At 38.7% G+C, this 16,204-nt stretch overlaps 2 protein-coding genes across 6 annotated transcripts in view; one reads left to right on the top strand and one right to left on the bottom strand.

Moving 5' to 3' along the window:
- MFSD8 (major facilitator superfamily domain containing 8) overlaps positions 1-16,204 on the top strand; it is a 125,883-nt gene that overhangs the window by 18,652 nt on the left and 91,027 nt on the right. The gene's annotated exons all lie outside the window — the stretch shown is intronic.
- The window catches only part of ABHD18 (abhydrolase domain containing 18), a 39,712-nt gene continuing 33,019 nt past the window's right edge, over positions 9,512-16,204 (bottom strand). For all 4 annotated transcript variants that reach the window (XM_007121214.3, XM_055086218.1, XM_028492292.2 and 1 more), the window contains 3 exons: positions 13,260-13,638; positions 12,616-12,778; positions 9,512-9,898 (listed from right to left, as the gene is read on the bottom strand). In XM_007121214.3, the coding sequence (XP_007121276.1) occupies positions 9,847-9,898; positions 12,616-12,778; positions 13,260-13,638 (594 nt within the window). In that variant the 3' untranslated portion in view covers positions 9,512-9,846. The remainder of the gene's footprint in view (positions 9,899-12,615; positions 12,779-13,259; positions 13,639-16,204) is intronic.

Genomic DNA, 16,204 nt, shown 5'->3' with positions numbered 1-16,204 from the left:
GGTGCACAGACTTAGTTGCCCTGCGGCATGTGGGATCTTAGTTCCCCAACCAGGGATCGAACCCATGTCCCCTGCATTGGAAGGTGGATTCTTAACCACTGGACCACCAGGGAAGTCCCTGCCCTCACTTAAGACAGCTGCAACAAACATGGTACTCAGGCCACCCACACTTTTGCCCAGCCAATTACAAATCAGAGGTTCCCACAACCCCCTCTTTAGGTTTGATAATTTGAACAAATGGCTCATAGAACTCAGGGAAACACTTTATTAATATTTACTAGTTGGTTTTAAAGGATACAACTCAGGAACAGCCAGATGAAAGAGATGCACAGGGCAAGGTAAGGGGGAGGAGGAACTCAGAGCTTCCAGGCTCTCTCCCAGCATGTCGCCCACCCCCCCTTCCCAGCACCTTGATGTGTTCACCAACCCAGAAGCTCTCCGAATCCCACTGCTTATGGATTTTTTTCTGGAAGTTTCATCACTTAAGCATCATGGATTAAATCATTGTCCATTGGTGATTAATTCAACCTCCAGCCCCTCTCCTCCATTATACTGACTATACAATAAAAGCCCAAACAATGTAGATGCTGCCAAGGTAACCTTCAGGACCACCATGTATACCAGCCACAGGCGGGTCCGTGATGACTCTGCAGAGCTGTTCTTGACCTGTTCACCTATTTCAGAGAGAGAAAGGGAGATGTAGCGTGTACATATATGTGCATGAGTACATGTAAAGACAACCATTGATGTCAACTGACATGGGATAACAGAGAGAGGCTCTTCTCTGGATGTTTTGGCCCTAGAGGTCAGAAAAGGATTCAAGCAGCTGAGCAAGGGGCCAGGCCTAACAGAAAAGGCAGCTGCAGCAAAGCTTCCCCCCTTTTCCTGAAGGATCTCTCAGGGTAACAAGCAAGATTATGACCAGGCCACCAGTGGGGCCCCAGGTCATCTATGGAAAGGAAAAATGTGCACCCAAGCAGGGGCCACATTGCCACCTGGAGCCTTGTTTGTCCCTGCTGGCTTTGCCACTGAACCGACCCTGTTACAGGAGCTGGAAATGTGTGAGCTTTCTATCCAGGAACCTGGAGGTCCATCCCAAACCAACAGCACTCCTGCAGCCAGAGCTCAGCCTTCACAGGATAAGTCTCAGTTGCTGGTTTAGAAGCCTGCCTCTGAGAGGATTTCTTTCCTATCTTCCATTGTAGAACAGTGACAAAACCGAGTTGCGTGGGATATAGATTACAGGGGACATGAACTTTAGTGGCCCCGCTTACTCAGAGGAATTGGGACAGTGGTGTGGCCGGCAAAGGGGGGTCAGTGGCACACAGAGACCTGAGCCTCGGCGGGGCATGACCTGTGCCACCGGGGAACCAGTAGCAGCTTTCTCCCGGGAGGGCTAGATCACCTGGGGGGCTGCCTAGGCCAGGGGGCCAGCACACCGGTGGCACTGGTCCCCTGGTCATCAATTTATCCTCTGTCCATGTGCTTCGGGGCCTTGTCGCCTCGAAACGGATTCTCAAACTCTACTGTTCGGCCTTCAGATAGATCAGGGTGCTTCCCTTCTACAGGCGTGTCCATCGTCTTAATTTTCCCACAGGTGGAGAATATCTCCATGCCATGATCCTTGGTCACAGTCTTGGTGAGCTTTCCCATGCTTGGCGCCCCTTGGGGTGGGGACAGGGGGAACGTCTCCTCCTTTTCTTTCCTCTTCCATCTCTTTTGGGTGGTTTGACTGGGAGCAGGAACACCGCCTCTTGTCATATCTGTGTGGAGAAGGACTTGACTGGCAGAGGAGCTGCTGGAGCCGGAGGTGCCTGACGTGCTGGAACTTTCCCAGCGCCCGAGCCGGGGCTGCTGCCGAGGTGGGCGGTAGATCTGCAAGAAGACCAGCGCTGCTGCTATCCTTGGAAGCGCGGTGCCTATTCTGAATTTTACCCCTGTCACGGTGCTTCTCACTTTACTCCCTGGTGACTACTTTATCTAAGAGTGATCCTTGGACGTCTCACTTCTAACCGGAGCCTGCAGAAGTATCCCTAGCAGATTGCAGTTTACCCCAAAGAACAGGATCTTCCACCAAGGCGACCGCCTCCTGCTCTCCTCAGCTGCTGAATCTAAATAATATACAGTCATCCTTGAACAACAGGGGTTTGAACTGCTGGAGTCCAACTACACCCGGATTTTTAAAAATAATAAATACTACAGCAGTACAGGACCAAGCAGGGTTGGTTGAATATGGGGATGCAGAACAGGGGATATGGAGGAACCAAGTATACTCAGTGCCGGGCTGACTATAAATTACAGGAGGATTTTCTACTGCACAGAGGGTCAGCGTTCTTAACCTAACCCCTGATTTTCAGGGGTCAACTTTAGTTTAAAACTATAACCTGGTATAGTGGAAAGAGCACTGCCCTTGGAATCATTCTGCAAACTTTAATGGACCATCTGGTATTCCTTGAACTATGCATGCATAAAAAATGAATCAGACCTGCTTCTTTCACAGACCGGGTTTGGAAAGGATGGGGCACAGATAGTTGACTATTTAAATATAATGAGGGACTTCCCTGGTGGTCCAGTGGTTAAAACTTCGCCTTCCAATGCAGGGGGTGCGGGTTCAATCCCTGGTCGGGGAGCTAAGATCCCACATGCCTTGGGGCCAGGAAACCAACACATAAAAAAGAAGCAATACTGTAATAAATTAAATAAAGACTTAACAAAAATGGTCCACATAAAAAAATAAAATAAAATAAATATAATGAGATAAGGGCTACGATAAAAGTTACAGAAATAAAAGATTAGAGTCCTTAGCCCAGGCTAAGAGGAATCTCTCTGGAAGACTGAGACAGAAGGAGGGGAAGGGGAAGAGTTCTGGCTCTACCATTCAACAGTGAGAATCTTATCAAGTATCTGAACTTCTTTCACTGTTTTTTCTTTTATAAAATGGACATAATAATTCCAGCCATTACTGCCAACCCATTTGTTATGATAAAGCAAGGTAAGAGGTGAAAATATTTTTTTAATTGCAAAACATTAATAAACATGTTAATATGAGAATCCATTAAAAAAACTTTTTAATGCAAAACAATCTGAAATTTATAGAAGAGTTGCAAAGACAGTAGCCAAATTTCCCATATGACCTTCACTGAGCTACCCCTAAAATCTTACATAACTGTGGTAAACTCGTCAAAACTAAGAAATTAACATTGGTGCAACACTATTAACTAAACTACAGACTTTGTTCAGATTGCACCACTTTTTCTACTAACATCCTGTTTCTGTTCCAGGATACAGAACAATGGTTTTTAATGAATCAAAGAATGAAAAGTTAATATGGTTTGAGATACCACATTGCAGCGTTTAAGAAACTATCACTTGTAGTATTTGGGTGTAGTATCAAAGAAGAATACCCTCAATTATCTGAAAAGGAAAACACTTTTCCTTTTTCCAGCCAGATTTTCTTCATATACTTTAACCTTTCAGAACAGATTAAATGCGGAAGCAGATATGGCAGTCCAGCTGTCTTCCATGAAGTTAGATATTTAAAAGTTTTACAAAACTAAAATAATGCTGCACTACTCACTAAAAAATTGGGGGGGGTGTATTGGAAAACAAAGTTATTTTTATTAAAAACGTTATAAATGTTAGCATTCGTGGGTTGAATTGTGTCTGCCAAAAGATACATTCAAGTCTTAACCACCAGTACCAGTGAATGTGATCTTTGGAAATAGGTCTTTGCAGATGTAATCAAGTTAAAATTAGGCCATACTGGATTAGAGTGGGCCCTAATCCAGTGACTGGTGTCCTTATAAGAAGAGAGTAATTTGACCACAGGAATGAGAATGCCATGTGAGGAAGGAGGCAGAGATTGGAATCATGCATCTATAAGCCAAGGCATGACAAAGATTGCCTTCAACCACCAGGAGCTAGGAGAGGGGCATGGAACACATCTTTCACTGGAACACCTTCAGAAGGAGCATGGTCCTGTGGACACCTTGATTTTGGCCTTCTAACCTCCAGAACTACAAGAGAATTTCTGTTGTTTAAGGCCACTCAGTCTGTGTTACTTCTTCACAGCAACCCTAGAAATCTAATACAACATGTAATGAGTTTACTATTGTTATTTTAAAATTAATCAATATTTTAAAAGATTTCTAGGGCTTCCCTGGTGGCGCAGTGGTTAAGAATCCGCCTGCCAATGCAGGGGACACAGGTTCGAGCCCTGGTCCAGGACGATCCCACATCCCACGGAGCAACTAAACCCGTGCGCCACAACTACTGAAGCCCGCGCACCTACAGCCTGTGCTCCACAACAAGAGAAGCCACCGCAATGAGAAGCCCGCGCGCCACAATGAAGAGTAGCCCCTGCTCGCTGCAACTAGAGAAAGCCCGAGCACAGAAACGAAGACCCAATGCAGATAAAACTAAAATAAATAAAATAAATTTATAATATATGTATATTTATTAGTTTTAATTTGTAATGTAGTAATATTGATAAATGTAATCTACATAAACAAAAGCTCCTTAGGGTCTTCAAGTTTTAAGAGTATAAATGATTCCTGAGGCCAAAAAGTTTGAGAACCGTTGTTCTCTTTCTTCCCTAGACTCCTCAAAATCTTAACCATACCTATAATATCAGTTACCCTATAAACACCAGTGATTGCAAGTTTTTTTTCTTTTACCCAAACCTCTTCTCTGAGCCTCAGGTTCATATATGCTACTGTCTCTTTTTAGACATCAAAAATCTGTACATGCCAGACGAGACTCTAGATCCATTCCCTCACACTGGTCTTCCAGGGTTCTCTATTTCTTTGAAAAGTCACCACTCGCTTATCCTCTATTCCAACTCATCACCAATCCATCACCTGAAATCCATTTCTGGAATCCATCCAACTCTCTCTGTATCCACTGCCATCATAATTTTAGCTATCATCATCCCTCACCTCGACCACTCTGATAGCCTGCCAGTTGATCTCTTTGCATAGACTGCTGGCCCCCTACAACTAGTTCTTTTCACTGCAGCCAGAGTGAATGAGCTGTTTAAAATGCATTAAATCATATTCAATCTCCCACAACTCCACATCTCCCCACACCATCCCCACATGCGCCACCTGAAAAAAACCCTTAATGCCTTCCTGTAGTTTTGCATAAATACCAAAATCCTTAACCTTACCTTCAGGACAATGCATGCCCTAGTCATAACACTTATAAAATATTTTCAGGAGCAAATTCCACTAAACAAAATTAACTCTGATCAATTTTTCTATAGAGCAGTTAAGCTAGTTTCATTTTAATGCTAATTTTTAACTAAAATAATTATGTGAGGTCAATTCTTGTCCCTCTTAATTTTATATTGTGAACATTCTTTGAAGACTTATTTTTTCCTTTCTTTCTCTTTCTCTTTCTGGCTATGCCAAGTGCTTGCGGGATCTCAGTTTCCCGACCAGGGATTGAACCCAGGCCGTGCCAGTGAAAGCCTGAAATCCTAACCACTGGGCCGCCAGGGAACCTGAAGACCTTTGTTTTGACTGAGTTTCCTAGGTCAAATTTGCAGTTCTAAATTTTGTCAAGAAATTTTGATACATTCATAAATTTTTTTCACTTTAGCTGTGTTTGACTTTAGAGTGATTAGTTATTTCTGTATAATCTGATATTTCCTTGGTTAATTTGCACTAAAAATATTATCAAGAAAATATGATTCCTCATCTGTCTTTGACCTGTGTGACCCTACCTATCCTTAGTTTTGTTTTCTGTTGTTTGTTTCTATAAGTAATTTATTTACAGATGATTAGTATTTATTCTTTAACTAATGAGCTGTCCCCTTTATGTAGTTCAGGATTGTTCTATTATCAAACTCCTTTACCACTCTCAAAATTCTTTCAATTCCTTGAGGGTATAAAGAACATTCTCAGCGTCATAACATTTTGCTTTGTAAATATCTATCCTTTTCTAAGGTTTTTCTTAATATTATATAATACTATAAAACCATATCTGCAACTTGCTTTTTTTAAAAATCTTAAATTATAGATTGGTTTGTCATGGCTTTAAGGAAGCTTTTTAAAATGGGCACATCAGGGGGCTTCCCTGGTGGCGCAGTGGTTGAGAGTCCACCTGCCGATGCAAGGGACACGGGTTCGTGCCCCGGTCTGGGAAGATCCTGCGTCCCACATGCCGCGGAGCGGCTGGGCCCGTGAACCATCGCCGCTGAGCCTGCGCGTCCGGAGCCTGTGCTCTGCAACGGGAGAGACCCGCGTACCGACAAAAAAAAAAAAAAAAAAGTCAAAATGTACCTCTTTTCCCTTTGTCTAATCGGCCATAATCTTTTATTTCCAAACCGAGTTTCTACAGCAGCCTCTGCTCAGGACCCCCATTCCCAGTCCTATAGTTCTTATCTCTAGATTTTAATTGTTTGCAGTACATTTACTAGTGTAAATGTAATGATATCTAATAGTGAGTTACACAACATTTAGATTGGTCCGTCAGAATTCTGGTTTCCCTGACATCACACATTTTTTGGGGGGAAATTTGGCTCTTGTTGTAGATACTGAATACTGTTTTGCTAGAGACTCCTTTGCTTATATTTGCCTTACATTGTTTGGGCCATAATTTTACTAAGAAGGAACACACACTTAGTTCAAGTTTAGCTATATTAATCAAATGTGACACGGGTTTTCTGTGTTTAGAATAATACCTCTTGAACATAACAAGTAATTAATTTTTAAGACTTTTATTGTTAAGTAAAAAATATTTGGATCAGGGGGCTTCCCTGGTGGCGCAGTGGTTGAGAGTCCACCTGCCGATGCAAGGGACACGGGTTCGTGCCCCGGTCTGGGAAGATCCTGCGTCCCACATGCCGCGGAGCGGCTGGGCCCGTGAACCATCGCCGCTGAGCCTGCGCGTCCGGAGCCTGTGCTCCGCAACGGGAGAGGCCCCCGCAGCGAGCGGTCCGGGAAGATCCCACATGCCGCGGAGCGGCTGGGCCCGTGAGCCATGGCCGCTGAGCCTGCGCGCCCGGAGCCTGGGCTCTGCAACGGGAGAGACCCGCGTACCGACAAAAAAAAAAAAAAAAAAAGTCAAAATGTACCTCTTTTCCCTTTGTCTAATCTGCCGTAATCTTTTATTTCCAAACCGAGTTTCTACAGCAGCCTCTGCTCAGGACCCCCATTCCCAGTCCTATAGTTCTTATCTCTAGATTTTAATTGTTTGCAGTACATTTACTAGTGTAAATGTAATGATATCTAATAGTGAGTTACACAACATTTAGATTGGTCCGTCAGAATTCTGGTTTCCCTGACATCACACATTTTTTGGGGGGAAATTTGGCTCTTGTTGTAGATACTGAATACTGTTTTGCTAGAGACTCCTTTGCTTATATTTGCCTTACATTGTTTGGGTCATAATTTTACTAAGAAGGAACACACACTTAGTTCAAGTTTAGCTATATTAATCAAATGTGACACGGGTTTTCTGTGTTTAGAATAATACCTCTTGAACATAACAAGTAATTAATTTTTAAGACTTTTATTGTTAAGTAAAAAATATTTGGAAATGATTTTTAAAATTTCAGTTACAGAGTCAATAATTCAATAATCTTTATAAAAGAAAGCACCACCTTAAAATTTACATTCATAAGAAACAATCTAAAATGCATACGCTAAAATGATTTAATAGTACTTACAACATTATCAAATCATGAAATTCAGAAACGTTTTTTAACCACAGATCTAAGTCGGGGTGTCAGGCTCAGATGTCTTCAGGGCTAAGTGGGAAACACGAAGTAGTGAAGTAGTCTAATACAAGAGCTTGTTGTTTGGTGGATTATGGCAAACTGGGGAATGCATACCCAGTCTAAAGACTTTTTGAATTCAAAAATTTTCGAGATATTATGCACACTGAATAAAACAACTGTGGGACAAGCTGTCCTGTACTGATTGCCAGTTTGCAACTCTGGGCTAAATGAATTTCTAGCAATTTATGTACCCAATCTTCAAAATGGCAGACAGCACTTCTTTAGGTAGTTGTGTGGATATATTCTTAGAACATCTGGACAAGAGAAGAAATTCTGAAAACACCTCTTTCACATTTATTTGGGAGAAATTAGTTATGCCTAAGAGTTAATTAAACTGAAATGAAATTTCATTCTTTTACCAATAGAAAGTTACATACCATAGTACATTATTGCTTAGTAGGAAACATTTATGTGAAAAATAAAGTACTGGTTTCACTAAAGCCATTGCTCAGAAAGCATTCAATCACCTCACTAAATACATAAGAAAATACTTGTAATTCAATTAACAACAAGGTTTACTTTATCTTTAAAGGGTATTTTGTTGGAGAACTTTAGATTTCATACTTTCAGTGAAAAGTAAAGGTTCTAATCTGAACATGTAAAATTGCTATAGCTCAAATGGCTGTAACCATGTTTGTTTGTTATGTCAAAGTGGTTTTACAGAATTTACAACACTGTATGCCATCAGTGACTTCACATTAATCATTTAAAAATAGTTTAAAAAAATTAAGGTGATGGAGGCATTAGAGGGACAAATAAAATCTCCTTTAAAAAGCTACAAAGGCATCTTATAATTCAAATATCCTTACTAGACTAGGAATACATATTTTAAAATAACCCACAGACAACACATATTTCAAAAAAATAAAACTCAAATATATTTTTTCTCAACCCCAAATATTTTCTACTTTTAAAAACATTTTAGTTCTTGGCTTGAGAAGTTTAACATAAAAAGAAAGCACCAGGAATTCCCTGGCGGCCCAGTGGTTAGGACTCTGTGCTCTTGCTGAGGGCCTGGGTTCAATCCCTGGTCGGGGAACTAAGATTCCACAGGTCGTGCGATGCAGCCAAAAAAATTTAAAGTAAAATAAAATAAAAGGAAAGCACCAAGCGTAGCCATATAATATTCCATTTTAAAAAGTTACTAGTTATTATTTCTTTTCTGTAAAATAAAGTTTAAACGGACAGATCAATTTCATATGTGGCCATTAATTTCTGAAATTAAAAAACCAAAGCTGTTAAGTACTTGGCCTAAGTTAGATGTTTAGCAAACTCAGAGTATGTATACAAGAAAATGTTAAGAAACAGTTATTAATTATTGCAATAGGTCTTTCATTATTTCAGTGTTCATGAATTGAAACTTTTCAAGTAGGGGAAAAATGTTTGGCATTTTTTTCTAACCTAATATTTGGCAAAGTTTTAAAGTTTAGCCAAGTCTTATGCATCTTATCTGCATTCTCACATTCAATTTAATTATTAAAAGTACTTAAGTAGAAAGCAAAAAGGATTTTTTAGTATTCAAAGTTAAAACTGATTTTACACATGATAAGTATCCATGGCAGAAAATTAAAGTTGAAAATAAGATTATAAATTCACTGTGGATCCATAAAAGAAATAAACATGTTTCTCGAATCAAGTCAATACTAGAAATGTCATGTAAGGGCATATATACAATACAGGGTGACATACTACACACTAAGTTTGATTTAGCAGTTCTTTAAAAACCAATAGCGTTTCTATGAATACATTTATTTTAAATTAATAAATTATTCATAATTAAAAATTTACAGTTTACAAAAATAGTAACAACAGACTACATATTGATTTTATGGGATTCCCACAAATAGTACAAAATAGTTCAGCATTATTTCATCCAAATATTGGTTTACAATTATTCAAATGTATTTAAAGATTATAGTTGACTGATCTGTAACACTGAATTCCAGACTAAATTGACAGCAATTAGATATATAGTGCTGTCTGCTTGTTCTTCACATCATCAAAGGATCAAACTCCTTTCGTAAGAAACATGATGGCTGCACTGGTTACATACAGTGATCCCATTAGTTAGCGTATTTACGGAGGAAGCGTTCAAATGCATCATAGATGGCGCGCCTAAAATTAAATATGAAAGAAAAACTACAAGTAATTAGCAAAAAAGGGGGACAGACAGTGTTTTTACTATAAGTTATTTCCAAATAACCTGTGTCTTGCAAGCTGACCTCCTCTCCAAATATCAATAGCTGTGGAAGAGGCAGGTACGCGAGGGTGAGTGTTTGGATCCATGTAACTTCACCACTACTGGAAAACTTCAAATGTACTTCCAACCGATGGTTCATAAATGCCATCTTTTCCTATGAAGCACTTTTTTGTGCCTTTAAATTTATATATGTATACATTTATGTATAAAATATGAAATGATAAAATGAAAAGGAACTGGTTTCTTTTTATTCTGTTACTTGTTGAAAATTAACTGGCTATAGAACTTTTCAAATGTAGTATTCAATCTACTGCATAGATTATGATACAGCAACTGAACTTAAAAGCCTTAGTTTCCTACATTAACTCCACTAGGTATTTTAGTATTTTAATTGGAAAGGAAGAGTCAAACTGATCTGGCCCAGGTTCATAAGATATTATTTTTAAGGCTTATTTTTTTTCCTATTGTCAAATATATTTTAATTGTAGAAAATTCAGAAAAAGGGAAAAAAGTCATAATCCCATCACTCTAAGATATCTACATTTAATCTTTTCCTACAAGCTTTTTTTTTTAATGCTTATGTCTGTACTTTCACCCAGTTTAAATGATAACTGAGATCATATTAATCCTGTGTTATACTTGTTTGACTAAGCATTTCCCCACATCCTTAAAAAGATATTAACTTTAAAACTGGCACCTGCTACAGACTGTGATTTCCAATTTGTTGAAAAGACAAAGCTTTGTATAATGTTTGTGTGTATTTGGCTCAAAAATCTATAAAATGAGGTCTAAAGTTGCAATCTGGGCTTGTGTACCATCGGCAGGCGGACGCGCAACCACTGCGCCACCAGGGAAGCCCTACATATGCATTTTAAATCATTTGAATAGTCTCATTCATTTGTATTATCAATCAGTTCTAAATAACTTAACCCAAATTATTAGAGCACATAAAGGATTGGCTTGTTTTATTTTATTTATTATTTATTTATTTTTTTGGTACGCGGGCCTCTCACTGTTGTGGCCTCTCCTGTTGCGGAGCACAGGCTCCGGACGCGCAGGCTCAGCGGCCATGGCTCACAGGCCTAGCCGCTCCGCGGCACGTGGGATCTTCCCGGACCGGGGCACGAACCCGTGTCCCCTGCATCGGCAGGCGGACTCTCAACCACTGCGACACCAGGGAAGCCCGGCTTGTTTTATTTTTAAATCTGGGGAATGAAAAGCCTGAATTTGTAAAATTCTACTACTCCAATGTCATCTAAACTTTGTTAGGTTTTGAAGTGACTAGTGGGGAGTAGGAGAGGCCAAATGGCTTAGCAGTTACTCCACCAGAGCATGTTATTTAATCTTTTTTGTTTCCTGTGTTTCTGTGTAAAGGTGATATTAAAAATAACATATGAAGCAATTGCTCTAGTACCTGGCACATGTTGATAGCTAACATTTATCTCTTTCTCAAATGAAGCCTTCAGATTAGCACTTATGAGTTTTTACTGCTGACTTCTATTCTTCCTAATGCCTCTCAGCCACACTCCCACATAGATACATAAAAGAGTAAAAGAAATTTGACAACGATTTACTAAAACAAGCATGTGCATTCCCTGCATTCACATGTATAAGAGAACTTTAGACTCTTGAGCAACCCTAGCAACACTAAGTACTCACAATTTTCGTTTGTTTTTGTCTTAGTTTTGCTGTGCCAGAGGGTCACTTGAGTACTGGATAAGTAGTCTGCTCACTCACCAACTAACAGGGACTCAAAGGCTTGATACATGAGTATTTTTTAAAAGATCGTACTATAAAAAGAAAGGGTTACTATATTCTTGAGGACATTACAGACTTGGAGAATTAGATGTACCTCAAAAAGGTGATATCTATAAACTGAACTACATAAGCAACAACATACAAAGAATTATTTCTTAGGTTAAAAAGAACTAAAACATGTCACACATACAGCACACGCATTCTTCTATTATACCGCTATCCAGCTGGCAGTTTTGGAACACTGCACAGGGCACTGGTCTAAACACTTTATGTGAACTAATTTAACCATTAATGATAAATATTCCAATGATACCTGTTACAATCAAATTTGAATAGAAGTAGAAATAAAAATTATCAAAAAACTAGAATAATAGCAAAAAGTCGTTATAAATTTTAGCAAATACCAGAGTCATATAAGGTTATTAACAATAAAACCAGTATTTCACTTCTCTTTTAGGGTTCAATATTCACCTGCTACTGAAAAACATTGCTAGATTATTCCACAGATACTCAGGTCATTCTGAGAGAAGAACATCAGAGTGGAGTGAAAAATTCATGATGAGCCAAAGCGAGTTTTACAAACCCTAATGTTCCTCCCTACACCCTAAAACACCTAGCTATTAATATTTGAAGAGGGTAAAACCACACAACAAACCACACCTATCATATGCTATTTCCTAGTTCTCTAGAAGGAAAAGAAAATAAGAAGACAAGATAGGAAAGAGTATCACAATGTGAGAATTGAGAGAGGCAGGAAGGAAATAAGAGGGCTAAAATGTATAATAAAAATACCCAATCTTTATATTTGTTGAGCCAAAAACATCCCCAAAACAAACAACAAATAAATAGACACCTGTTAGACCAATCATCTTACCTGAAGAGTCCTTGTTTAAAAAGATAAGCACTAATATGACCCCCTTCTAGATATCGGATTTCACAACCAGGCCAAATTTCTTGTAGACTTCGAACTCCTGTTCGTGGAATATAGGCATCTTCTTTGGCTTGAACCACTATGATGAGGCTTGGGTCAACTGGAACTAGGTACAGGATTTTTTTAAGATGCAACATATATACTTTTAAGAAGCTCTACGAATTTTATATAAATACGAGTAATCATATTGGAAAATAAAATACACCATACAATGCAGTAAGTAAAACATTTGCCGAACTAAAATTTTTGATTAAGTTAAAAAATCAACTATACTATACCATAACATTATAATATTCATCTCTAATACAAAATTGAGATGAATATTCTAAAGAAGATACAAAACCCAATGTTTTTGAAGAACTAATAAAATGGTCTTAGATTTTCATGGATAAAATTTAAATATGATACATTTACATAACCAACTTATCTTAGAAAACACATTGTGGAGCCAACAATAAATATATTCTTGAAAATATGAAATTATCTTGTAAAGCATCCTTAAAAATATTTCACATATTTTACATATCATCAGCATGATTATCACATATCATCAGCAAATATTCTCAATTTCATATAAAAATTAATACCTGAGAAATTTGCTACATGAGTACATTCATCCATAACTCCTTTCATAAATATTAAAGATTCTTTCTGAAGAGTGTTTCTTCTTTGTTCTTTACTGAGTAGGTGGTATGACTGAAGATTACAACGCGTATAACTACTTTTGTTGGTTGAAAGTGTTTGATTGAAGCACCCCATCCTAGAGGTATCTTGCAACAAGAGTCCTTCTGATGTGGCACCGATAGATGTTTTACTAGATTTATGGCACTCAGCAGCTTTTTGGGACACAACTTGGTCCGCCATATCTAAATTTAAAGTTCTAGAAACCAGGTTAAGGTTAGTTAGCTTGTCTGCACTGCTAGGGAAGTGTTTCAGGAACTCTTGTCCCATTTTGAAAGAATCTGTCTGATTATATGAAAGAAAAGAAAATGTCATTTAATATAAAATAGGATTTTATTTAACAACCTTGTTAAAACAGAGAAAACACAAATGTCCATCAATGAATAAATGGATAAACAAAATGTAGTATATACATACAATAGATTATTATTTAGTCTTAAAAGGGAGTGAAATTCTGACACATGCTACAACATGGATGAACTTTGAAGACATTATGCAAAATGAATAAGCCAGACACAAAAGGACAATATTGTATGACTCCATTTTTATGACGTACCTAGAGTACTCAAATTCATACAGACAGAAAGAATGGTAGTTGCCAGGGGATGGGAAGAGGGGTGAATAGAGTTTTGTTTAATGGGTACAGAGTTTCAGTTTAGGAAGATGAAAAAGTTCTGGAGATGGATGGTGGTGATGGTTGCACAACAACGTAAATGTACTTAATACTACTGAACTGTACACTTAAAAATGGTTAAAATGGTAAATTTTATATTGTGTATATTTTGCCATAATAAAAACAAAAAGAGAAAAGAGATGTCAAAATTTAACTGAGAATGAAGATAAATGATACTTTATTGCTGAATGTTTCTTACTAAATAGTAAAGAGTATCATTTAGCCCGTGACATGTGTTTTGTTTTGTTTTGGCTGCACCTTGTGGCTTGCAGGATCTCAATTCCCTGACCAGGGATTGAACCCGGGTTCCCAGCAGTGGAAGCACGGAGTCCTAACCACTGGACCTCCAGGGAATTCCCGCCTGTGTCATGTTTTTTATTGCCAAAGTTTTGAAATCCATGATTTGCTTTAACCTTAGAACTTCTAAAATTCTTATGAGTGCATCCTGGCAGTAATACACCAGCCACCCCAAATCCCTTTCTCAGGCTGAACTAAGAAAAATTAAAAATTATCAAGGTTGGACATCCCTGGTGGCGCAGTGGTTAAGAATCCACCTGCCGATGCAGGGGACACGGGTTCGAGCCCTGGTCTGGGAAGACTCCACATGCCGCAGAGCAATTAAGCCCATGCGCCACAACTACTGAGCCTGCGCTCTAGAGCCCGAGAGCCACAACTACTGAAGCCCGTGTACCTAGAGCCCAAGCTCCCCAAAAGAGAAGCCACTGCAATGAGAAGCCCGCGCACCACAGCAAAGAGTAGTCCCCACTCACCGCAACTAGAGAAAGCCCGCACGCAGCAACGAAGACCCAACGCAGTCAAAAACAAATAAATAAAAAACAAAAAACTTATAAACATGTTCAATTTCACTCATCCTTAAGTAAATTTTTTTTTGCTGAGGGATGCAGGATCTTAGTTCTGTGACCAGGGATTGAACCCATGCCCCCTGCAGTAGAAGCGTGGAGTCCTAACTACTGGACGGCACCGCCAGGGAAGTCCCTACTTAAGTAAATTAAATAAAAACTATACCAAATTTCCCTGTCTGGTTGACCAAAAAACCATGTAAGTCTGATAACACACTGAATTTGTGAACTTATGCGGAAACGGACACACATGTTCCTGCTGGTAGTGTAAATTCACACAACTAGAATTAGACAAAATCTAAGATTACAACTGCTTATACCCTTCTACTCAGCAACAACATTTCTAGGAATTTGCACTTGTGAACTGATGTATGTACAATGTTACTCATTGCAGAACTGTTTGTTAATAGTGAAGGATGAGAAGCAACATAAATGCCCATCAACAGGATATTGGTTAATAAATCATGGTACATCAGTCCATATAATAGGCTGTTATGCAGCAGTGAAAAAGAAAAAGGAAACATTTGTGTATTGTCCATAAGAAAAGGGAAGAGAGAAAAGTTGAGATTTCTTTCGGCTTGAAAAATTCCTTGAAATTCTAAACAATATAGTGGGTTATTTGTTGACAGAGATAGGACCTAGGCAAACTGGGAACAAGGGTAGGAATCGTTTTACTATATTTCTTTTTATGCTTTTTGATGCTTGAACTATATGACCATACAACCTATTTAAAAAATAAAAGAACGAAAAATGGGTTGAAGGCAAGGGAAAACAAACAAACCACAACAACCTGGTTAGCAGAACAAATCACTAAAGCTATCCAGATCACAGAAACATGAAAAGGAAGGAAAGGAAGTTTAGTAACATCGGGAAATGGAAGGTCAAAGCATCCTAGAATTATTCAGAGCAGTACATCAACAAATTTAATTTCTTTTGATTGGGAAAACACAGTTTTTAAAATAAAAAAAAAGGAAGCTGGCTTGATATTTCTTGAATGTTCATAACTGTGAACTAGTACTAACTAAGACAAAAGGACTCTTGTATACAATCAGCAAGAGTCACAGAGAAAAAGGGCTGAAGAATACACTGTCATTTCAGACAGCCAAAATTTATGAACCTCCCTTAAAAAATGCATGTTAGGTTTTCTCATAAGCTCTCAAATATAATTATCTTTCTTATTATATGTATAGTGGGACACAGGAACTAGCTAACAGGGAGAGCTATTTTGTAATAAAGTTCTTAGGCAAGTAATTAACTGCCCTTTGAGACTCCGCAAAATAGACCTATTTTACAAGAGTGAGCCCCCCTCCCCCCCGCC

The sequence above is a fragment of the Physeter macrocephalus genome, chromosome 7, assembly GCF_002837175.3.
Source record: "Physeter macrocephalus isolate SW-GA chromosome 7, ASM283717v5, whole genome shotgun sequence".
Classification (NCBI taxonomy): Eukaryota; Metazoa; Chordata; class Mammalia; order Artiodactyla; family Physeteridae; genus Physeter; species Physeter macrocephalus.
The sequence above is the reverse complement of the archived record's forward strand: the minus strand, read 5'-3'. Positions and strand labels throughout refer to the sequence as shown.